The sequence below is a fragment of the Camelus dromedarius genome, chromosome 14 (assembly GCF_036321535.1).
Source record: "Camelus dromedarius isolate mCamDro1 chromosome 14, mCamDro1.pat, whole genome shotgun sequence".
NCBI lineage: Eukaryota > Metazoa > Chordata > Mammalia > Artiodactyla > Camelidae > Camelus > Camelus dromedarius.
The window spans coordinates 12,941,639-12,967,153 of record NC_087449.1 but is presented as its reverse complement, the minus strand read 5'-3'; the positions used below and the strand labels follow the sequence as shown (position 1 = coordinate 12,967,153).

General features: G+C 34.8%; 1 protein-coding gene across 3 annotated transcripts in view; it reads left to right on the top strand.

Annotated features, from left to right (window-relative positions):
- MIGA1 (mitoguardin 1) overlaps positions 1-25,515 on the top strand; it is a 74,569-nt gene that overhangs the window by 26,741 nt on the left and 22,313 nt on the right. For all 3 annotated transcript variants that reach the window (XM_064493429.1, XM_010989059.3, XM_064493430.1), the window contains exons 6-8: positions 423-556; positions 1,511-1,634; positions 20,306-20,406. In XM_064493429.1, the coding sequence (XP_064349499.1) occupies positions 423-556; positions 1,511-1,634; positions 20,306-20,406 (359 nt within the window). The remainder of the gene's footprint in view (positions 1-422; positions 557-1,510; positions 1,635-20,305; positions 20,407-25,515) is intronic.

Here is a 25,515-nt window from a genome sequence, read left to right as displayed (position 1 = left end):
AGTGTAGAGCACAATTTTTCAGTTATACATGAACATACATACATTCATTGTCACATTTTTTTTAGCTGTGAGCTACAAGATCTTGTATATATTTCCCTGCGCTATACAGTATTATCTATTCTGCATATGCCTGTCAGTGTCTACAAATTTTGAATTCCCAGCTGAGTTACATTTTTTAAGAAACGAAATGTATTCATCATTTCTCTCTTATTGTTGGGTGATTAGAAGTGTAGACCAGGAATATTTTGGGATGTTAAGGTTCTACTATGAAATGATGTGAACATAAAATTATTCTATAGTGCCAAAATTACAGTCAGACTGTGCCATTGGTGCTAACTGTATGAAAAACACTTCAGACCCCAAATTATTTTATTTTGGCATTGATTTTGCTTATTTAAAATTGTTGTGTTCTTAATTTTTAGGCATGGAATTGTTTGAAGAGGCATTGCGTCGATGGGAGCAAGCTCTAACCTTTCGAAATAGACAGGCTGAAGATGAAGCCTGTGGTTCCATTAAATTGGGTGCAGGAGATGCCATTGCAGAAGAAAGTGTAGATGTAAGGGTGATTTACTTGGGAGTGGTCTTCCTAATATTGGAAGAATTGCACTATTTTTAATGTTGATTCAATGTACTTGATTTCTGTGGCATTTAATAGAACTTTTTTTTTTCCTCCTTTGGGATTGTAATGGGATATTTCTTTTGGGGCCTTTTCTGTTCAATTATTTGTTAAATCCTGAATTTGCAATTCATTATTAAGTTTCCTGATTCTCCAAGAGTATATAGAATTAAGCAGATATGATTTCTAATGGAATTTTTAAAAGTCTGTTTTTGTGCTTTGGGTTTAATTAAGTCCCATTATATTGATAAAAATCACATAGAGTTAGAGCTAGACTGGAATTAATTGATCATCTAGGTTAGTGATTCTCAAATTTGAGGGTGAATCAGAAGCCTCTGAAAGGCTTCTTAAAACACAGATTTGGGAGCCTCACCCCCAGGGTTTCTAATTCATTTCTAACTTGCATTTCCAATGAGTTTCTAGGTGATATTGATGCTGCTTGTCCAGGGATCTTACTTTGAAAACCCCTGATCTAGTCCAGCTCCTTAATTTTACAGATAAGGAAACATTCCCTGAGGCCTGAGATGATTTTGCCAAAGGCACAACTACAAGCCAGGCTTCCTGACTTCTATCATAGTATTCCACCACCCGACAGTAGCTTTTTAATAATAAATCCCTCACTTTCTCTGCCTTTCATTTAAGAGTGGAAAATGTTAAGAATTTTAACATTAGAGGGGGGAGGGTATAGCTCAAATAGTAGAACACACGCTTAGCATGCATGAAGTCCTGGGTTCAATTCCCAGTACCTCCTCTAAAAAAAACCAAACAAATCTAATTACCTACCTGACCCCCACCAAAATTAAATAATACAATAATAAATAAATAAAATTTTAAAAAAAGAATTGTAACATTAGAATCTAATATTTGCTGTGTACACTTTTTCTCTCCTTATAGGATATTATTAGTACTGAATTTATCCATAAACTTGAAGCTCTGCTGCAGAGAGCCTATCGTCTCCAGGAGGAATTTGAAGCCACCCTGGGAGCAGCTGATCCTAATTCCCTTGCTAATGATATTGGTAAGATGGATATTTTATGTGATTTTTTTTTGAAATGTGTGATTTTCTTCTTTTATATTGTTGGAATCATTTGCTTAAGTTTATTAATATGGTTACATACTTTTTAGAAAATGGCGAAGAGGAAAAATAGTTCTATCGTATTTATTGGTTTTCTCTTTCAGTTTAATTTTTCAAGTGAACTTATTGATATAATTTAAGTATTTATCATAAATAGGATTATGATATTATTTTAAAATTACATTCTAAGTGAAAGAATCCCAGTTAAACTGTTAGAGGGAGGAAAAAATATAAACAATAATATAAAAATGGGACAGACACACTACCTCAGAAATGTATGTGTAGCTCATGGCATACATTTAAAATGTTTTAAATATTTCTGTTTCTTGACCATATTTCAATTGCAGGCTAGATATTGATGTAAGTAGTCAATACATGCATTATTCTATTACCTTTGTTTCCTACTTTAAAAAAAAAAAGTACTCGGAAGAGACTTCTTAAGTGAAGCCTCTCAAGGAAAGAATGATTAAAATTGCTTCCTTGATTTCTTTAAATAATACAAAGAATAAAATAAAATTATATTTCGTATCTTTTTATTAAAAATAATTGTCTTTTTATTTGAGGAGGACTGTTGTTTTCCAATAAAGAAAACATTTATTTCTGAACAAAAAGTACTGAAAATGGCTGTGTTTTGAGATGTTTACATATCTATGTGTTTTGAATTTAGGTAAAATATTTCACTTGTATTAGAATTGTGAATTCCTGTCTGTACGTTATCGTGATAATGTGAAACCTTGGTATTAATTTTGGGCTTTATTTTTTCGTACTATTATTTGCACCAAAAATTATTCATTAGACTTGAGTGTTTTTTTTTTAACATTTTTTATTGATTTATAATCATTTTACAATGTTGTGTCAAATTCCAGTGTTCAGCACAATTTTTCAGTTATTCATGGACATATACACACTCATTGTCACATTTTTTTCTCTGTGAGTTATCATAACATTTTGTGTATATTTCCCTGTGCTATACAGTGTAGTCTATTCTACAATTTTGAAATCCCAGTCTATCCCTTCCTACCCTCCACCCCCCTGGTAACCACAATAGACTTGAGTGTTTTTAATAGTTTCTCTGCTCTAGGCAGATGGCTTAATTTCTGGGGTCTTCAAGTTGTTTCTGAGGAAATTATTGTTAATTTGGAACTCTAAATGGATAGGATTTCTAGAAACTCTAAATGGATAGGATTTCTTGAGTGAGACTCATAATCAGTCCATACATTTGGCTATTTCAGATTTATAATAAGTTCCTGGCCCCTATCACATCTTAACATGAGCTGTCACTGGCTACTAGGCTGGCTGGCTTTTCCGTGCAGCCCAGCAGTGCCTTGGCTTATTATTGGAGACTCCAGTTGACGTGAATCTGTTATATTTAGTTCCTTCTTGGGAATTGTTTGGAATTTGTTCTGTTATTGCAAGTTTCCATTTTGGAACTTCTGGGTGCACAGAGCTGAATCTATGGCCAAGACTCTAGTAGGGGAGTAGCACTGTTATATCTATTATTTGATATTAATCAAAACTGCTTAGAAATCATTAACTCTTCTCATTCTCTAAATCCAAATTTATTTCACACATTTAATTTATATTAGGGAGAGGCAAGTTATAATTAGCAGTTATAAATAAAGAGAGGCTAAAAAGGCTAGAGTGAACTTTAACCAAGTATTGGTCTGACTTGATTGATTACTTTATTGTTTTGGAATTTGCCTTGTCTTATTTGATAAAATTAATTTTTTTTCTCCTAAGAATTTAATAGGTTTTCATGGTTGGGAGATTTCTTAGCAGTTGTCTAATTTATCTCCTTTCCGCTTGGACTTAATATGTAACAGCTACCATTGTTTGAGTGTTATCATGTTCCCGGCCCTTTGCTAAGACTGTTTCTTCTCTGGGTTATGTACTATTCTAAGTAAAAATATCTCAATCCTTACAACAACTTTTATGAGATAAATAGAGTTATCATCCTCATTTTTCAGATGAGGAGAGAGGTACAGAATTACTTAGCTGTTAAGTGACAGAACTTAGATTTGGACCCAGGCAGCTGGCTTTGGGGTCCATGTTCTTAACCACCATGCTGTATTTCCTCACCATTTAGAAGACAGATACGTTTTTTGAATGGGAGGGTTGACTCTTTTTGACAAAGTTCCCTGTAGGAAATATAGCCTGGAAACCCTACAGCCACTGAAGTAAGGAACCTTATTTCTGGTGGTGGTATAATTTATTTAGTGTGGGTTTTCCTTTCCTTTGCAATTTTTACCTTCCTCTGTATCTAGGTGGGGATCTGCAGTTAACTCATGCGTCTTTCCTTCTCTCTCGGGCCCTCCAAGCAGGCTAGACAGATTTCACTCATTTTGTAGAAGGAACTTATCAAGGTTTAATCCAAGAACCGAAGAAGTGAACTACTTTACTTACCAGAGGGAAGTAGAGGAGAAGGCCCGGCTGTGCCAGCTGAATTTAGTGTAGTGCTTTAATGAGTTACTCTGATGGATTACCCTTTGGCCTATATCTGAGTAATAACTAAAAGTACAGACTCAAGATTCCGACTAACTGGGTTCAAAATCTAGCTTTACCTTGTATTTGCTGTGTGATTATATAACTTGTCTAGGCCTCAGCTTCTTCATCTGAAAAATGGGCAATTTAGTACCTATTTGACAAAATAATTATGATGATTAAATTAAATAATAAAGTGCTAGGAACAGAGTAACACTGTTTATTGGCTTGGAATTGTGGGACTTCTCTGGGACACTATGAGGAAGACCATCATTTTATCTGTGAGATATTAGACTGTGGTTTTGTAGGACCTCCCTGATCCTGTATTTGCTAATTTAAAGGAATTCTTTAAAATTTCTGGTCTGTTGATGCCCTTTCCATGTTTTCCAGTGATGCTATAATTTTCCTCATTAAAATTTTTTCTTGTAATTTTTAATGGGCTTTTAGGAAAGAGAATAGATACTTATGCTCTGTCTACCATTTGGAACTAAAAATTCTGGACATTATCATTACAGAGCCTGAGGACTACATTAACTTTTGTAACATTGCTAATGCTGAGCTAATGGTTAACTAAAACTTTTAAGTTCTTTGTTGTTATTGTTAGATTTGTTATTGTTAAGCCACATCCTCCCTCATTTGTTCCTGTGCAGTTGTTTTTTCTGGCCCAAAGTTTAGATTATATTTATTATTCCTACTAAATTGTCATTCAGTCATCATTCTGAGTTGATAGTTTTAGATTTAGATTTAATTTCCCTTTCAATTTTCTCTCACTTTCTAGTTTGTTTATTTTGATCTAGTCTGAAGCAATGTAAAATAACACTTTATTACTAAAAATGTTAAATAATGCAAATGTCAAAAACATTATTTTAATTAAGTAAGAATCTCTTAGTTTCAAAATTGATGAACCTGGTGAATTGTAAACCATGTTTACTCTAGGTAGTACCCCTTCAGCTGGTAATCAGAAATACTGAGTATCCTGTGTCAGTGTGCTCTGAACCATATGATTATTTACATCCATGGGAACTTCTGCACGTGGTTTTGGTGATTGTTGTGCTGTTAGTTTTACTTCTATTGTCAAATTTAGAATGATTTTATATTCTGTAGTATTGTCATCCAAGTGGTCATTACATTAAATGTGATAAGTACTGAAAAGAAGCTCGAATAACTGCTGATACTCCTGTTGCTAATTTAGTACAGAGCACGCTGGAAATATTAGAACTAATGCTGAGAAAATAAAAGAGCAGAATTGAACCCAGAGCCCTTTTGTTTTAAAAACTTCTGGCAGCCTGGCTCTGAAGTCACAACCACTCTAATGCATTCCTAAGCCAATATCATCTGTGTTAAAATAGGAAATATTTTTGATATCTGAGAAGGAAGTAATAGTGATACAAAAAAACTTTACTACAAATACTTCGTGTTTTAAAGCATTCTTAGAAACAAACCTTATTATTGTCATTTATTGTGGTTTGAAACTATGCTTGAGAAAAGAAATATAGTACAGTAGTTGTCTGTCAGTATGTCTTTACTTTTATAGTAAAGTAGCTTTAAATTAGGCAGAATTTGAATTATGTTTTAAGGCATGAATTCCTTGTATAATGTAATCACTCTGTATTCTTTAATTCATCTTTTGTTATGTTCTGTACTTATATTTCCTTAACTGTTATAAATTAGTGAATTATTAATGAATGTAGTTCTGTATTTGCTCTTAAACATCAAAAGTTTACTCCTGGCTTAAACGATAGTTATTTGTTCTATTCTTATTTTAAAATGAAATGAAGATTTGAATTAGTTCTCTAATCAAAAAAGCACATTTTCTTTTTCACTTACATGACTGATGTTACATGCAAGGTGTTGAAATCACTAGAGGGCAGCACATTTTATCTGCATACGGGATGTCTGTGACTCATAAATGCCATTCTGTGCTGCTCCTAGCACGGGGAGTTAAATTTAGGACACCACTATTTTTCTGGCATGCTTTGTATACACCTGCTCCTGTAACTCAGAGTGAGACAGAACACGGAGGTTATGCACAGAGACTTGAAGTAACATTAGTGTGCGTTTCCATTCACCTGCACGTTCTGGCTAACAGCATCGAGAAGTGTTATTATGTTTATTTGTAGTTTCTGTTTTTCTGATAATTGTAAAATTCTAATTGCTAAATTATAACTTTGTAATTGTAATTTTTGAAGGCTCAACCCAAAAACTCTAATATGATTTGACAGTATAACTTAGTGGTTAAGAACACATGCTTTGGAGTTAAACACATGGGTTCAAATCTGGCTCTACCACTCTTACTGTAAAACCTAAGCAAGTTCTGACCTTTCTTAGACTCATCTTCATCTGTAAGCTGGAGGACTATATTAGGATCACCTTCATAGAATGGTGAAGGTGAAATGAGGTAACGTGTAATACGTGCAAACACTCATTATCCATTCATATATATTCTAGCATTTTTATGAGGCCTCTTCTAAGGTTGTTTAAAAACTGTATGGTTACAGGTAGATGAATGTCACATGTTCATACCTTGTTTTACAAAGATATTGTTCAAATATATGCTCCAGACAGCATCTTTTTTTCTGGGAATTTGATTTTTCTCACATTACAATAATAACATAAATTTGCATTTCCTAAAACAAGGTATTTAAGCCATGTTCAGAGTTACTCATTTGGGAAAGTAAAAAAAAGATGCTCTTTGTAAATCTACTTTTTCTCTGTGTTAGTAAACTGCCACCTGAAGGACAAATACTCTTTTGTTTGTTTTGTTTTTTAGATAACAGAAGTTTACTTCTTTTTTTTTTGTTTGTTTTACTTTTTTTTTTTATTGAGTTACAGTCATTTTACAATGTTGTGTCAAATTCCAGTGTAGAGCACAATTTTTCAGTTATACATGAACGTACATATATTCATTGTCACATTTTTTTCTCTGTGAGCTACCATAAGATCTTGTATATATTTCCCTGTGCTATACAGCATAATCTTGTTTATCTATTCTACAATTTTGAAATCCCAGTCTATCTCTTCCCCCCCGCCCCCCCCAGCAACCACAAGTTTGTATTCTATGTCTGTGAGTCTATTTCTGTTTTTTATTTATGCTTTTTTTTTTTTTTTTTTTTTTTTAGATTCCACATATGAGCGATCTCATATGGTATTTTTCTTTTTCTTTCTGGCTTATTTCACTTAGAATGACATTCTCCAGGAACATCCATGTTGCTGCAAATGGCATAATGTTGTCGGGTTTTATGGCTGAATAGTATTCCATTGTATAAATATACCACATCTTCTTTATCCAGTCATCTGTTGATGGACATTTAGGCTGTTTCCATGTCTTGGCTATTGTAAATAGTGCTGCTATGAACATTGGGGTGCAGGTGTGTTTCTGAAGTAGGCTTCCTTCTGGATATATGCCCAATCCTAGTCTTTTGAGGAATCTCATACTGTTTTCCACAGTGGCTGCACCAAACTGCGTTCCCACCAGCAGTATAGGAGGGTTCCCTTTTCTCCACAGCCTCTCCAGCATTTGTGAAGGACAAATACTTTGTAAAAGTATTTATTCTAGACGTAACTGAGATTATTGACTTCCCTTCATCCCTGATCTTGCCATATGCATAGGAGGAAAACAAAAAATGATAAATGGATATACTCCTTGCCAGCACATCCAATTACCTGGTAAGTTCTGTCAATTCTGCCTCCATAGTATAACGTTCATTTGTTCTCCTTTTTCTCTGCACCCTCGTTATAGTTCTCTTGGATTTAATAATCCCCTAATTAGGTTCCTGCCTCCAGTCTCTCTCTCCGCTGGTAGATCTGCACCATGTTTCCGGAGTTATCTTCTTGGTGCTGAGGTCTCTCATTTTATCAGCCCAGATTCTCAGGTCACTTTTCTGACTTGTTTGTTTTACTGTTTCCCATATATTCCAGCCAAACTAAGTCTCTTCCAGAACTGAAATTCCTCTCTAAGATTTTAGTTTTATAATAACTATCCCCAGGTTTTTAGTAAATTTTGTTTTTCTTTTCTGGTTTTTTTGTTTGTTTGTTTGTTTGTTTGCTGATGCTGTTCCTTAGCATAATTCAACATGCTGTGAATCATTTTTTTCTGCCTATAGTGGAATCTAAAGCTGATTTTTTAAAATGTATGTTATTACTCTTTTTTAAAAAAAAATTTGGATAACTAGTTGCCTCAGCATTATTCATTGAATAATGTATCCTTTTCTCATTGATTTGAAATGCCCCCCTGTCATATGTCAAATGACTATCTTATATGTGTGTCTTTTCTGGACTTTCTGTTTTGTTCTGTTAGTCTGTTTGTCTGTTCCTGCGTTGGTTTCAAGTGTCTTGATTACTGTAGCTTTATATAGTTTTATAATGAGTCTTGACACCTGACAGGGTGAGTCTGTTCACTGTGTTCTTTTTAGGAATTGCCTTGGCTATTCTTAGCCCTTTGCTTTTCCATGCGAAGTTTAGGAGTTTGTCAGGTTTCATGAAAACCCCTCTTGGGATTTTGATTATTACATTGCATTTATAGGTCAGTTTATGGGAGAATTTGCATCTTCATAATATTAATGTTTCTATCTACAGATATGATATGGCTCTTCATTTATTTAAATCTTTGTTTTTCATAATTTTTAATTAATTTTCTCTGTGGAGGTCTCATATATCTTTATTGCTAGGTCCCTTATAGTTTTATTGTCATTGCACTTGGTACCTTTTTAAAATTTACATTTTCTACTTTTTTGTTGATGGTGTCTAAAATGTTGATATTTGCTTTTGAATATTATCAACAATCCTTATTAACTCTTGTTAGTTCTGACACCAGTAATTTGTCAGAGGTTCTTTTGGAATTTTTATCTAGGCCACATATCTATGAATGATAACGTTTATTTTTCTTTCTTTCTTCCCAACCCTTATGCTTTCTTCTTCCTTTTTTCTCCTATCTTACTGTTCTGGAAGGATTCTTGGAGTCCTTTTGCCTCTGAAGAGAGCTGTGTAGAAAGGAGGACCGTGAGTTAGATGGCCCCACTACATTGGTCTTCCAGTGAGGTGCGACAGTGTTGATGACAGGGACTCATGAAGACTGCTAAGGCAAACTATAGCTTCATAGTCAGCTTGCAAGTATTTACTGTTTGCTTTATGCCTTATACGTGATGACATTTAGATGAAATAAGGGCTAACATGTCTGTTTTCAGGTTCCTTGTGGTCTGATTGGCCAATTAAGACTTACTTTTATGAAGCAGTTAGAAAGCAATACCATGCCGGTTAGTGTATACCTCAGTGCTGAGCTGTTTTGTGAAACTCGGAGCCTAAGCTCCCTCCACAAAGCAGAAGAGCCTTCTTAACTCTTCTTTCCCACCTCCATTTTTTCCCACACTTCCCAACTGAAGTGCCGCAGCCTGTTTAAGAACATAAGATAAGATCTTAAAAGTAAACCTATCTGGTTTGGAACATGTGGTTATCTTTGGTTATCTGCTGCTGTTTTTTGCTGAATATCTAAGTATCTGAAATTCATTTGGAGACTTATTTCATGAGTTATCAGGTAAGAAGAAGATATGTACAGTACTATTTTCTGCATGATTACATTGTTTTTCCTTAATAAAATAATTATGTAGGGGAGGGTATAGCTCAAGTGGTACAGCACATGCTTAGCGTTCAATCGATTGAACCCAGGATCTCTTCAAAAAAAAATAAATAAATAAACCTAATTACCCCTTCCTCAAAAATTTTTTTGTAAATTTAAAAAAGTGGCTGTAAATGGGTGATAGATTCACAAATGTTTATTTTAGTATTTTGATTCAAAATGCACTTCTGTGCCATATATATACTTTTTGTACATGTCAAATCATATAATAAAAGTATACATATCTTTCATGTTAAACAGGAATTTATGTTATTTGAATTATTTTCGAAAAAATTAGACTTTAGTTGGTCACAACTAATGAGAGATTGATAGACTCTGGTATTAATACCTAACACCAAGGAATGGTTTATACTTTAGGAGATTTCTGTTATCACTGTATCAGGCAGAGTATACATCATTGCATGGTTTGGTAGTTTATCCCGGTAACAGTACATTGAGGAGTTAAGATTATTCTTTACTCACTTTGGTTATGCTGTTAGGGCAGGACCAAATTGCTGAATTTATTGTTTGTGTAAAAATAAACCTGATTAACAGCAAATGACATTTACTCACAGTTTCTTGGGTACATTACTTAGTTGATATGATTTACATGAATAAAGTTCAAGGGTGTTAATCTACACTTTAATTAGATTTCTTCTGAAACTAATTAGGCTTTATAGTTTGTAAGCTTACATTTTCTGTAAAGAATAGTATGTATTTGCAACAGCAGCATTAGCAGGCAACTCTGAAGCCATAAGTTTGATAAATGTTGTTTTTTTGGCTGAAGCAAAGGACTTTGAGATTCTTTTATACTGATGTGTAGGAACAAATTTAGCCCTTAAAAACAAACCAGGAATTTTTGTAGCTTAACAGCATTGCTTTGCATATTTCAGATATGTGTTGAGGCCTCTTTATAATTTATTTTTGAACAGAATGAACTCGTAGAATATTAGATCTGGAATATTTATTTAGCAAACGTGTGATTGCCTACTATATGTCAAACATGGCATAAGGCACTAGAAAGACGAGGATGAAGACTATTTCATTTTTGCTTTTAGGCAGAGTCTAGTTTTGGAGGTAGGCATTAAAAAATCATATAGCACAGTACAGTAAGTGCTGTCATAATGTGTTTAGAAGGTGCTATGGAAACACCAAAGAAAAGCGTGACACTTGAGGAAAGATGGCCCAAAAGGAGCATGATTGAGAAAAGGGCATTCCCAGTGGAGGGAACAGTGTGGGTCAAGGTTTAGAGTGGAGACTGTTTAGGGAACAGTAGGTTATTTGATATGTCTTGGAGACAGTATGTATAGGAATGTGGAGGGAAATGCATCTAGAAAGATGGGCAGGAGATAAATCATGAAGGTCCTTGTTTTATATCTTTAGGTTAAAGGGAGCCACTGAGAGTTATAAAAATTCATGATCAAATTTTATGTGTTTGCAGGAGATCCTGGAAGGGTTGACTGGTCTAGTTTAAGTACTTTATCCATCTTTCTTTCTGCTCTCTTATGCATAGAATTTCATTGAGACAGTGAGACATCCTCTAAGGGAAAATTAGAGTTTTTTCCAGCCTAGTACTGACTGTACAAATTCGCTGGCAGAGAACATGAAAAGGTGTAAAGTGAGATCTCCTGACCGCTTTAGAGACATTTTTCTTTTTTTTTGGTAAGCAGCCAGCTAGAACATTTGGCAGTTTTGAAAGAGCTCAGCAGTGAGAGGAAATAACCTCAACTTATCATCTTGAGTCAAATGTCAGACAGCCTAGAGTTGATGTTCTAAGCCCTTGTCCTTTCCTTTTCCTGCAGAATCACTGTGGTCAGAGGATAAACTCCCTGAGGGTTTATTTTTAGGGAGTGGCATGAATTACAGGCTTAACTTGTATACTCAGACCTCTAAATATACGGAGTGCAAATTGCAGAGCATATGAGAAATTTGCCCTGTAATTTCCTCTCAATGCTTAAGACTCATAGTCTTAATTTCAAAGTGTTTAATAATACTACAAAATGAAGTCTAACTGGTGTTATATATGCAAGTCAAAGTAAGTTCAAAGATGAAAGCAGTAATGAAAATTGGGAGGGTGCCAGATACAAGGAAAATTCCTGCTGCTCGCCTTCACCTTTTTTGTGTTCAAGTTACATCTTATCCCCTTAGATTTCTAAGTCTATGACCTGCACAAGCCCATCCAAGGCCTTTGTTTGATTTAGATACAGGACCATGTAGCTCCTTGGGAAGGGCATCTTTGTAATGAGAAGAAGGTTTACCTTCTTCCAGGAAGATGCAGGCCCAGGATGTGGGCTGGAGTTCTGCCCCGACTTGTCCCATTGGCCAGGGGACTTTGTGTAGTGTACAGAGTGCCCTGCTGTCCTAGTGGCCCCGTTAAGGTCTCTAAAACTGCAGACCTGCTCTTAAGTTACTTTTTGCATCACTTTGGGTTATCCAGTTACTTCTGTTCTTCTACTAAGACAAGGTAGAAAATATTGTTACTACTTTCTCTTTCTTTCTTATTATACATGTTGCATTGGGAGCTGTATTTCCCAGTTAGGAATCACAATTGTTGGCCAGTCCTGGCATATAGGAAGTTTTGATAAATAGGGAAAGCCAGAGACAACTGTTGGGGAGCTCTCCTTTTGGGTAGTGCCATATCGGGCTGTTTTTCATGTATTATTTCCCATAGACAAAACTGTGTAAGTTACAACACAAGAACTAATCAGATGTCCTTTCTTTTCTTTCAGTGGATTTCACTGTTGCTCTTTTCAGTGTTAAGGTGCATTGAGGTACAGTAGATCTCTTGGCTCACTTAGTTCTTTCACTTTCTGAAATTACATTTTTTTCCTTTCAGTTTTATTGAGCTATAATTGACATGTAGCACTGTGTAAGTTTAAGGTGTACAGCATAATGATTTGACTAACCTACATCATGAAATGATTACCTCAGTAAGTTCAGTGAACATCCGTCATTTCATACAGATACAAAATTAAAGTGATGCAAACTCTTAGGATTTACTCTTCACAATTTTCATATATGACATACAGCAGTGTTAGTTATATTTACCATGTTGTATGTTACATCCCTAGTACTTATTTATCTACAACTGGAAGTTTGTACCTTTGATTACCTTAAGCCAGTTTCCCCTCCCTTACGTTGTTCTTGGTTTTTGTGTTCAACTTTGTTTTTTCTCTCAAACTATTTTTTAGCATTAAAATAAGTAAAAATAAAAAATTATTCACAGTATGGATGGAACAGATAAGTCAGAAGATAAACAGCAGCAGTAATTTTCTAAATTTCTTAATTGTTTTAACAGATTATAGCAGACTCTGGAAAATAGCTTGTCTTGTTAGCAGCAGGAACTTTTCCATTTTTAATAAAACCATAGAAAAGACAAGATTCCAAGTCATATTTAAACTGCTAAAAATCGTCTGGAGAATAGCTGCTGACATAGAAGTCAGATGACATTGAGACATTTGGCAGGCTTCCTCTTCTTGCTGGTGTTATAAAATCCACAGTGGACAGCCTGGATTTTAAAAGAAGAGTGGCATCTTTGGAATCTCCACTAGAATCTGCTGAAGTTAAAATAGACCTGATGCCTTCTAAGTGACAGAAAATAGAATGTGCCTGGGGATGGCGAGGTGAGACATGCAAAAAACCCAGTTGGACTGGTTTAAAGAATTAGATCCAGGCCTGAGGTTCCAAGAGTTGAAATGTCTTCTAGTTTTTTCTTTTTCTTTTTATAACTTTCAAGCAAATTTTGCTTTGGAAGAAACTTAAGTAATATGTGAGTTATGAGATTGTGAAAGAAGGAGGAAGGCTTGACTCCAGTCAGATTTTTGGCCTAAAATATATTACTGTTTTGTTAAAAGTAAACATTATACTTGCAGTGTTCTTCCAAAGATGAACATAGTTTATGTCTACACATGAATGTTTTAAAAGTTCTGGGTGATTGAGATGGGTAAAAAAAAGTTTTTAAAAATTTTAGATTTACTGTTTAAGAAGGTTAGAAAAAAAGTTGGCCCACTGAGAGCCAAGGAGGTAATGTATGATGGTGCATTTTTTATATTTAATCACCCATTTATATGGAAAGCTTTCTTTTAGGCACTTCTAAGGTTAACGATGAATCCTTAAGGGGCGTAAGCCGCATATCTCAGGTTTACAAGATAGTATCATAAGTTTAATTAATTTAGGGCTGGGTATTGGAAAACTGAGAATTTTAACAGTGCCCTGAAAACAAGTTAAAGTCATTTAACAGGCAAAATGACCCAGGGGAAATACATGAGAGGTTTTAAAATAGAGATTTTCATATGGGAATGGTCAGTTTATAATAACAAGTTTTATTTAATTTATGTGAATAAATAGTTAAGTTTACACTTTGTTCCATGCTCTATTGAGAACTGTAGGAACCATCAGAAAAAAAAAATGAAAGAAAAGTAAAAGGGAAAACTTAGAAAGTTCATGCACTTCAGTTATTTCAGTCCTGGTAGACAGACAGGGTATATATTCAGGCAACAAATAAATAAAAATTCAGGTAGTGTATTAAAGGGTGCATTCTTATCTTTTGTGTAATAATTTGAATAGCTAACATTTATCCAGTGCTTATTTTAAATATACTGTCGTCCCTGCTCCCTGTGGATACCAAAATCCATGGATGTTCAAGTTCCTTATAGAAAGTGGTGTAGTATTTGCATATAACCTGTGCACATCCTCCCATATACTTTATTTATTTATTTTTTTTACATTTTTTTTTATTGAGCGATAGTCATTTTACAATGTTGTGCCTCCTCCCATATACTTTAAATCATTTCTAGATTACTTAAAATACCTAATGCAATGTAAATATTACGTAAGTTGCAGGAACAATGTAAACGCTATGTAAATAGTTGCTGGCACTCAGCAAATTCAGGCTTTGCTTTTTGGAACGTTCTGGGACTAAAAAAAAAAAATTCCATCTGCGGTTGATTGGATCCTCAGATGTGGAACCAACAGTTATGAAGAGCCAACTGTATTAACTTGTTTAATCCTCATCTTAAAACTCTGGGAGGTAGATTTTATTCCATGTTATAAATAAGAACACTGAGGAATGGAGAAGATAAGCTTACTCAAGGCTACATAGCGAGTAAGTAGCAGAGTCAGAATTTGAATCCAAGCTGTATGGCTCCAGAACCCGTAATTTTAATACTTTTTCTGTACTGCTTTACTTAGAAGCAAAAAATCAGATAATTTTTGGAGGATGCATGCAGAGAATAGTACTTGAACTGCATGTTATAAAACAATATGTGCTCCTGGGAAGCATGGGGCAAGGGAGCAGAAGGAGAGAAGTTTTTGTGTTGGAGAAGATGCAGGAGGAGCCAAACGCTTGAGTAAGGAATACCTGTGGCAATATTAATAGCAGAGAAAAATTGTTTAGCACTTACTGAGTGCCAAGGACTATGCCTTCACAAATCTCTCATGTAATCCTTAGGACAACTCTGTGAAATCAGTGTTATCATCCCCAGTTTACTCAGGTAGTAAATAGCAAAGCTGGGACTAGGATCCAGATGCTGGCTGGCTGACTCCAAAGCCCATGCTTTTCCCCACTGCATTTACTCTATGGCAAGTGGGAGTATTGTGAATGTACTCAACTAAAGTTGAGGGGTGTTCTAGTGATGAATGGAAAGATACGTAATATGATCAGAGATTATGGAAAGCTTTGAAAACCAGATAAGGAACCAGTGAAATTTTTTATTAAAAATTTTTTTCTTAGTTACAATAAAGTGTTCTTGTACATAATAATTAGCCTATTCCTGTCTAATAGTTACACATATTAAATGAAATAAATAGTCTGTGAAAGAAAGCACTTAACAGAATGCCTTGGGCATGTAATAGTCACTCAAAAAATGTGAGTTGAATCTGAATCCTTTAAAGAACTTGTAAGCTCTTTGCACAGTAGATAAGATACGAGAAAGAAATGCTCCAACAGTGCTGGCCAATAGAAACTTTAAATTTTCTAGTAGCCACATGAAAAATGAGAGAGGTGAAATTAATTTTAATAATGTATTTTCTTAAACTCAGTGTATAGTAATAGGATATTTTATATTTTGGGGTACAAAGTTTTCGAAATCCATTGTGTCTTTTACACTTGCAGCACATCCCCATTCTGTCTAGCCACATTTTGTGTGCTGTCGATAGGCACATGTGGCTACCACACTGAACACCACAGCTCCATTGTCTCACAGCATGGAATCTGGTGTCAGATGAGCTGAGTTTGAATCCTGTCATTCCATTTCTTAACTATGTGGGTAGGGACCAGTTATGCAACTTTTCTGCCCTTTAGCTTTTTTATATATGTAAATTTTTTAAAAATTACCTACCTTAAAGGATTATTGTGAGGATTACGAGATAATGTATGTGAAGCACATAATTTGGTTTCTGACAAGTAGTAAATGCAAAATAAGTGTTTATTAATCACACTTTTATTGTCATTAGATAACAAGCATCTCGTAGTTTCCATGTCTTCTTCCTGCAAATAGTTGATTATCTCCAGCCAAAGGTTCTCACTTAAAATTGTAAACCATTCAGTAAATAGCAAAGAAAGATTGATGAGCTGGGAGAAGAAAGTTTATGAGTGGTATATATGCATGGCATCAGACTCTCCTACTGCTACTGGTATTTCCTAGGGTTCAGATTAATTATTTTCAGTTTGCTGTTGTGCTTAACAGACTTCTCAGATCTTTTGACTTTTGAGTCATTATAGATGCTTCCTCTATCAGGAAATAAAATTCACATCTAATAATAATTCACAGCTTGACTGCCAACATTGAATTACAGAAAGTTTTTTTTTTTTTTTTGTCTTTTCTCCTCTCAGCTATTTGGGGCCAAGATATGTAGATATATTGGTTTTTTTCTTTCCTTCTATTTAAAATCCTTAGAGAAACAGTACACAAAACAAAAAAGTACAGTGATTTATCACATCTTCTTGTCTGACTATTATATAGATTAAAAAATGAAACATTGCTGACTCCCTAAAAGATTATTTTATACCCGCTCCCATTCAATACCCTTACTGCCTACCCCCCATATTAACCGCTGTCCTGGTGTTCTTGCTAATTCCTGGTTTTTCTTTATAGTTTTACCAACTAAGTGAATAGTCCTGATCACTGCAGTTTAGTTTTGCCTGCTTTTAAATTTGATGTGAATGAAATCATACATATAATTTTTCACTCAGCGTATCATGAGATTTGTTCATGTTCCTGGACATAGCAACAGTTTATTCAGTTTTACTGTTGTACAGTATTTCGTTGTATGAATATACCACAGTTTGTGTATTCTGTGGTAGATGGACAATTGTTTTCTTTCTAGTTTGGAGCTACTATAACCAGTGCTATTATGAACATTCTTATGCACGTAAGCATGCATTTCTGTAAAACACACCAGAGGAATAGAATTGCAAGGTCATAAGAAGGCGGTCTTGAACTTTCATAGATAACGCCAAACTTTCCACAGTGGTTTTTACCAATTGACATTTTTACCAGTGATGTGTGAGAATTTCCATTGCTGCACACCCTTTAAAAAATGGCCATTTTCCCCCAATTTGATCATTCTGGTAGGTGTGTAATGGTATCTCATTGTGGTTTTAGCATTTTGTTTCCTGCTAAGAAAAATTTGGTAGCAATTTCTGGAAATATTGACTAAGATAAAGCCTTTGGATTTCAATTGGCTGTGCTGTCCATGTCTTTGAATAATAATCAAGAGTTGATAATACTTTTAGAAAGAGTATTTTAAATTTTAATTGGGTGCATGAAAGCAGTTAATTTGAGATATTGTCCAGTATTCTTTCTTTATACTTACTGGCTTATCTAAAAAACAGATGTATTATTTCTCTTCTTAATTCTTAAGCTGCCATTCCAGGAATCATAACAATTACTGAAATGAGAGGTATGGTCTGTCGCTTATAAAGTTGGGTTTAATGAATAAAACTTTCCAGTTCCTCCAAGCTGTTTTTCTTTGTTAGTTTTTTTTTTTTTTTAAGTGAAGTACAAGCAGGGTAACTGATCTAGATGACATTGAATGACTGATTCCTGTTGAGTGAAGTAAAACAGACTTTTAACAGCTCATGGGTAATGTCTGAAAGGTAAAGAGACCCAAGATAAATGTCTGTGTTCCACGCTGAAAATAGCAAAAGGTATATGGAACCTAGATTTAACTTAATTCGCTTGTAACTTACCCCACTTTAAATGTGCTTTGACATAATGAAATCTGTACTATCATTTCTTTTTTGCAGAATTAATACTAATAATGGAAAATAATTAAGAAGATAAGAGCTTGAAAGTTGTAAATGTTGATTCAATTCTGTAGTTAATTGATCTGTCAAAGTTTGTATATATGCATTTTTGAAAATCATATATGTGCTGAAAAGAGAATACTGCAAATTTTTCTGGATAACTCAGTATCCCAGAATACCAGTTTTATAACTATTTATAAGTGTAAAAGTTATGTTGATCTTAAGTTTGATGAAAAAATTTAAATTTCTAAAGGAACATGTCCTTTTGAAAATAGAATAATTTAACCTCAGATTTTGTTCTGTTAATAATCATTTAGTAGTAAGATTTTAAACTGACAAGTTAGGTACTTTAAAAGGATTGATGTAAGCTTTATTTGAAAACAATTATAATTTAATGTTGAAAGATGTGTGCTTAAAATGTCAACTATGGTTGACACCAAATGTAAAGTAGAAAAGTATATGCTATGTGTATGGTTTTGTTTTTTTGTTTTTTAAAGAAGCAACAATGCAGTTTATTTTTGTGTGTCAGGAACTATCTCACAGACATTGCTGTCAAAACCACGTTATCATTTTAGTGTGGAATTCTTTAGAAGCACTGGCGAAGTCAGCTCTGGAAATTGGATGCACTGAATGGGTGGATGCCATCAATGGCAAAATTCTAGAAGTCAGCCAGACCTGCCCTTGGGGTTGTCGCTAGTCTCTAGTCTTTGATTTCTAACTTTTGGCTCTTACAAACCCATTCTTTGCATTTCTGAAATCAAGAATCGCCTGAGAAATCTCTTCATCTGTGTTCATCACAAATGGACCATGTTGAACAACTGATTCTATTAATGGCTCCCCAGCAACTAGGATGAAGTAGCTTCTCTTGGGATCCAGCATTTGGGAGGAATTTTGTCTTTTGAAGAAGGCGATGTTCTGTCAAAGTTCAGCAGGTGTTTTTAAGAATGGGTGGGTCCGTGGACGTCTCTCTTGGTGTATTCGTGGGAGAGGGTGAGCTAAGAGTGTCCTTCTACTCCACCGTCTTGGCTGCTCCTGTATGGTTATTTTTATACTTAATATGAATGAACTTTGTACCAATTCACTCTTCTGCTTGGCTTAGAGCTTGGAATATAAATTGGTTGCAAAACTTGTGAGTTTCAACTAAATTAATGGTTTGGATTTTTAAAAGCTTTACACTTCTTGTAGAGAATCACAAAATGTCTGTTTTCTGGTAGTTGAATTTTTTAAACAGGACTTGGTATACTTCTGGTAAAAATAATGAAGTTTATTTTGGAAAAAAATGATGGAGTAGAAATCTCAATGAATGAAAGCAAAAAAAATTTCTGGTGTCTTTTTAAAGAAAGTACAGTATCTGACAAATTTAGCAGATTGAGAATCAAAACAAAAAGCGGTATATATTTTGTCCTTTGCTTTTTCATACTTGCGATAAGATTTGGAGAATATCAGTTGTTTGCTACAGTGCAGTCACAGCTATAAGCAAATACTCCATTTTTGAAAGTTTAATGTTAACAGTTAGATCCCTGATGGTGGTATGTGAAGATACTGACATCCACATTCAGAATACTGCGTGCTGTTAATAGGTATCCTGTCTGGTAGGGTCAGATTAACCATCTGCAAATGCATTTAAACTTTTTCAGCCTTTTAAAATCATTGGGGCAGTTATATTTGACTGTCAGGTAAGCAGAATGAACATCAGGAACCTAAACCTGATCATTTGGGGCCTTTCAGTGTTTTAAAGTAGGTCTTAAAGACCAAAGAAATCAGGTATCTTTTGGAATTATGTTAATTGATCTGCTTATCATAGGTGACTGGCCAGACATGTTATGCTAATGATTCATCCAATTTGAATGAACCTACCAGTTCTCCCAATTTGGGCAAGGCCACTTGCAACTTAAATTGCTCTGTTTCAGGCTATCTTTGGTATATACTGATTTTACCGTGTATAATTCAACTCCAGTTATTATATATCAGCTTTAATTACATTATACTCAGAAGTTTTTAAAATCTGAAATAGTTAATCCCTTTTTAAAATAAAAATGTCTTCTTTACCGCACTTTCTTCTCGGCTTGGCAATGTTCAGAATCAGCTTGAATCACTTTGAGAATCTTGTCAGATTATATCCCATTGATTTGTATTGTTTTCCTTTTAGATTCCAGTATCCTAAATAGAGACTGAAATAAAATAAAAAAGAAAAAGAAAAACGAGCTATAGAGTATGAAATATGGCAATGACAAGGAATGTCAGTTTCTAAACTTTCCATCTTTTACTTTTAAGATAAAGATACAGATATCACCATGAAGGGGAACGTGGATGACTTTGGCCTGCGGGACACCTTGAGTGTTGCATCAACCGATTCTTTTGCTTCAGCAGCAGAGGTAGGACATGTATGTTCCTAATGAGGATTCCTTATTCTTTCTCAGCTGGGGAATACAGTTTTGCCGTTGTGTAGTAATTCAATTCAGTAGCCATTTATTTAGTATCTGCTATGTGGTAGATACCAGGATACAAAGATGAATGTACCATGAACGTAAGTTCCCACGGGAGCTTGGAGTCTCTTTAAAGAGGTGGACATGTAAACACAAACTTTAGGTGGGCACTCTCATATACTGTGGACTATGCGTGAAGTGTTTAAGTGTCTTAATGGAAAACAGTTCACTTTATATCAGGAGTCTTACAAATATCCAGATTGTTTAGCTCAGAAATCATACTTCTAGGTATTTTTTCCAAGTGATGAGATTCAAAGATTTATATATAAAAACATTCACTGTGATGTTTTTAATTATAATGAAAAACTGGAAACAATCTAATGTCAAGTTATGGAACATCCATAACTTGAAATATTATAGTGCCATAAACATATTTCCAATAATTTTTAATGACATGGGAACGTATATTAAGGGGAAAGAGTAGTTCGTAAAGCTTTATAAAGAGTGAGATTGTAATTTTGTATTAAGAAAAATATGCTATACGGTATATTATGTAAATGTTTAGGCTGAGGGAAAAAAGGCTAGATATAAATACACTAATGTGCAAGCAGTGGGGATCGCTGAATGACAGATTTGTGGATCATTTGTTTTCTGCTGAGATTGAAATGTTGTATCCAAAAGAATTGCTTGCAAAGTAGTCATCTTTTCATAATGTTTTCTACTTGAAACAACTTTCAAAATCACATATGGCCAATTTTATCTTAGAATTATTTCATTTTTATGTAGGTTTTGGATATTAATGCTGCCCTTTTTCATACAAATAGTATCACACATCTGTAACTGATGTGTGAATTCACACTCTACTGTGGAAAGCTTTAGGTATTCCAACATCCTGTACCCTAAGCCTTGAGTCTACGTTTTTTAAAGCTGTACTGATCATAATCTTCCATCCTCTCAGGATTTTTCTGTATATTTTAGCTATTGCTTACAGTATCCTCTCCTGAATTGTTTATATTTTTCCTTATATTTTAATACTTGTAAGTTTGCAACACATAGAATATATCTACTTGTTTTATTGAAAAGCTGTTTCCTCTTCTTTCTACTATTTGATATAGGCAAACTTATCTTTCTGTTCTTTTTCCCCACAGCTTTATTGAGATATAATTGGCATATAACATTGTGTAAGTTTAGGGTATATAAAGTGATGATTTGATACAGATATATTATGAAATAATTACCACAATAAGATTAGTTAAAACTTCCGTCACCTCACATGATTACCTCTTTTTTTCTTTTTGGTACAAACATTTAAGTTTTACTCTCTTGGCAACTTTCAAGCATATAATATAGTACTGCTAACTCTAGTTTCCATGCTGTATGTTAGATCCCCAGAACTTACTCATCTTCTAACTGGAAATTTGTATCCTTTGACCAGTATCTCCCCATCTCCCCCACCCCCACCCCAGGCCACCAAGATGCAACCACTATTCTACTCTCTATTTCTGTGGGTTTGGCATTTTTAGATGCCACATTTGATGCCATACAGTACAGTTGACCCTTGAACAACATGAGTTTGAACTGTGCAGGTCCACTTATATGTGGATTTTTAAAAATAAATACATACTACATTATCTGCACTTGGTTGAATCTGAGGATGTGGAACTGTGAATGCTAAGCGCCAACAATGGGACTTGAGCATCTGAGGATTTTTGTATCCCAGCAGGTCTTGGACCCAATCTCCTGAGGAAACTGAGAGATGACTATTTTCAACTGCACAGGGGTCGGCCACCTTAACCCCCATGTTGTTCAAGGGTGAACTGTATTTGTCTTTCTCTGACTTACTTCACTTAACATAATGCCTTCAAAGTCCTGTGCAGTCTGTATTGTCGCAGGTGGCAGGATTTCCTTCTTTCTCATGGGTGAATGATACTCCATTGTGTATGTATAAATATAAGTATACCACATCTTCTTTGTCCATCATCCATCCATGGACACTTGAGTTGTTTCCATTTCTTGGCTATTGTGAATAATGCTACGGTGAACATGGGAATGCAGATATCTCAAGGTAGTATTTCAATTCCTTTTGATATATACCCAGAAGTAGGATTGCTGGGTCATATGGTAGTTCTGTTTTTAATTTTTTGAGAAACTTCCATATTTTTTTCCATAGTAGCTCTGCCAATTTAAATCTCCACCATCAGTGCATTAGGGTTTCCTTTGTCCACATACTCACCAGTGTTTGTTATCTCTAGTCTTTTTGATAATAGCTATTCTATCTAACAGGTGTGATGTGATACCTCATTATAATTTTTGTCTGCATTTCCCTGGTGATTAGTGATGTTGAGCACCTTTTTATGTCCCTGTTGGCCATTTGTGTCTTCTTTGGGAAAATGTCTGTTCAGGTCCTCTGTCCATTTTTCGGTTGGATTTGTCTTTTTTTTGTTTTTACTTTTGAGTTATATTGGTTCCTCATATATTTTAGATACTAACCCCTTATCAGATAGATGGTTTGCAAATATTTTTTCCCTTCTTGTATGTTGCTTTTTCATTTTGTTGATTGTTTCTTTTGCTGTACAGAAGCTTTTTAGTTTAATTCAGTCCCATTTGTTTATTTTTTCCTTGTGGCTTGTGCTTTTGGTGTCATATCCAAAAAAATGTTGTCAAGACAGATGTCAAGGAGCTTTTTCTCCCTATGTTTTCTTTCAGGAGTTTTATGATTTCAAGTCTTATGGTTAAGTCTTTAATCCATTTTGAATTAATTTTTGTGAGTGTTATAAAATAGAGATCCAGTTTCATTCTTCTGCATATGGTTATGCAGTTTTCCTACTACCATTTATTAAAGAGACTGTCCATTCCCCTCTGAGTAATCTTGGCCCCTTGTCAGATACTGGTTGACCGTTTATACGCAAGAGTTTATTTCTGGTGTCTTGACTCTCTTCCATCAGTCTGTGTCTTTTGTGATTACTTTGGCTTTGTATTATTGTATGAATTCAGGAAGTGTGACCTCTAGTTTTGTTCTTTCTCAGGATTGCTTTGGTTTACTTGGGGTCTTTTGTGATTCCATACAAATTTTAGGATTTTTGTTTGTTTGTTTCTATGAAAAATGCCATTGGAATTTTGAATCTAGATTCATTGCAATGAATTTAAAGATGGCTCTAGGTAGTATGGACATTTTAACAATATTAATTTTTTTGATTCATGAACATGGATATCTTTTTTTAAAAGCACTAATTATTATCATTATTATTATTTTTTTTTAATGGAACTACTGGGGATTGAACCCAGGACCTTGCACATGCTAAGCTGCAATGCACTCTGATACTGAGCTATATACCCTCCCTCCATCACAGATATCTTTTCATTTATTTGTGTCTACTTCAGTTTCTTCATCAGTCTTATAGTTTTCACTATACAGATTTTTCATGTCCTTGGTTAAATTTATTCTGAAGTATTTTATTATTTTCATGCTGTTGTAAATGGGAGTCTTCTTAATTTCTCTTGTTTTTGATAGTTTGCTTTAGTGTATAGAAATGGAACTGACTTTTGTGCCTGCAACTTTACTGAATTCGTTTATTAGTTTTAATGGTTTTTCGTGGAATCTTTAGGACTTTCTGTATGTAAGATCATATCATGTACAAACACAGTTTTACTTCTTTCTTTCTGATTTGGATGCTTTTTTTTTTGTTTATTTTTCTTGCCTAATTGCTCTGGCTAGGATTTCCAATTCTATGTTAAATAGGAGTGATGAGAGTGGGCACCCTTGTCTTGTTCCTGATCTTAGAAAGCTTTCAACCTTTCACTTTTGAGTATGATGTTAGCTATGGCATGTCATATATGGCCTTTGTTATGTTGAGGTACATTCCTTCTATACCAATTTGTTGAGAGTTTTTATCATAAAAAGATGTATTTTGTCAAAAGCTTTTTATCTTTCTTTCTGTAGACACTTAGTGCTAAATGGTTTGTAAGGAGAATTGCTAGTTACTTTGCATTTTTTCCACTGTGAAGAAAAGCATATGTATTGCTCTGAAGTTTCTTTATAATATGCAGCCGTAAAAAATATTTTGCAAGGTATTCATTGTACTCACTTAAATTTGTGGTTTAAGTTACAAAGGTTTGATAAATTAAAAAAAATCCCTTTGGAAAACAAAATGCAGGGGAGTGGGGGGTTATAGCTCAATGGTAGAGCACATGCTTAGCATGCACAAGGTCCTGGGTTCAATCCCCAGTACCTCCATTAAATAAATAAATGAGTAAGTGAGTGAGTAAGTAAGTAAATAAAATTCTTGAAAACAAAACAAAATGCATGAATACCACACGAAGGGCTCACTGTCTGAGATGCTTCTAGGGCATAAATGTGTGATCTCAGAATCTGAATGTTCCAGGGTAAATTCCTTTCTAAGAAATGTTTGTTAAATTATTTTTAATTGCATTTACTATATGCCAAACACTTAAAGATAACTTAGGAAAGGCTATTTAATGAAGAAAATGTGGTGCCAGCTGGTGCCTGATGAGGCCCTTAACCCCCACTCCTGGACCCTTCATGTGCCTGCATTCTTTCACAAGAGGATGCAGAACATTTTTGCTTGGTGTGTGCTTGGTGTGTGCTTGCCCCAGCAGAACTAACCACCACAAGAAATGGCTTATCTCACAGTACCCCAGGTGGACAGGCCTCACTACACGTCTTGCCCTTAATGGGGCCATAAATCCCATTACTTAAAATAACCCCTGGCAAGTCTTACCTCACTTGTAACCAGTCAAGTACCTGTGCACGAGCTGATCACGCAGCCCCTGCTCCTTGTGTGCACAACCCCTTGCTGATAAAAGACCCTGCGCATTCACCCTCGGCTCTCACAGAGGCACCTCTCACTGGTGTGGCCCGCTGTTGCCTGCAGCAGCGTACCTCTTAAACCTTTCCTTTGTTTCTGGTAAATTCTTTTACAGCCCACGACACTGGCCTGCTGTGTCCTCCAACAGAAAGTTATTAAGAAAATAAGATCAGAACTCCTTGGGAAGTTAAACAGTTTGTGATCATTCGAAAGCTTTATTCAGAATTACCAG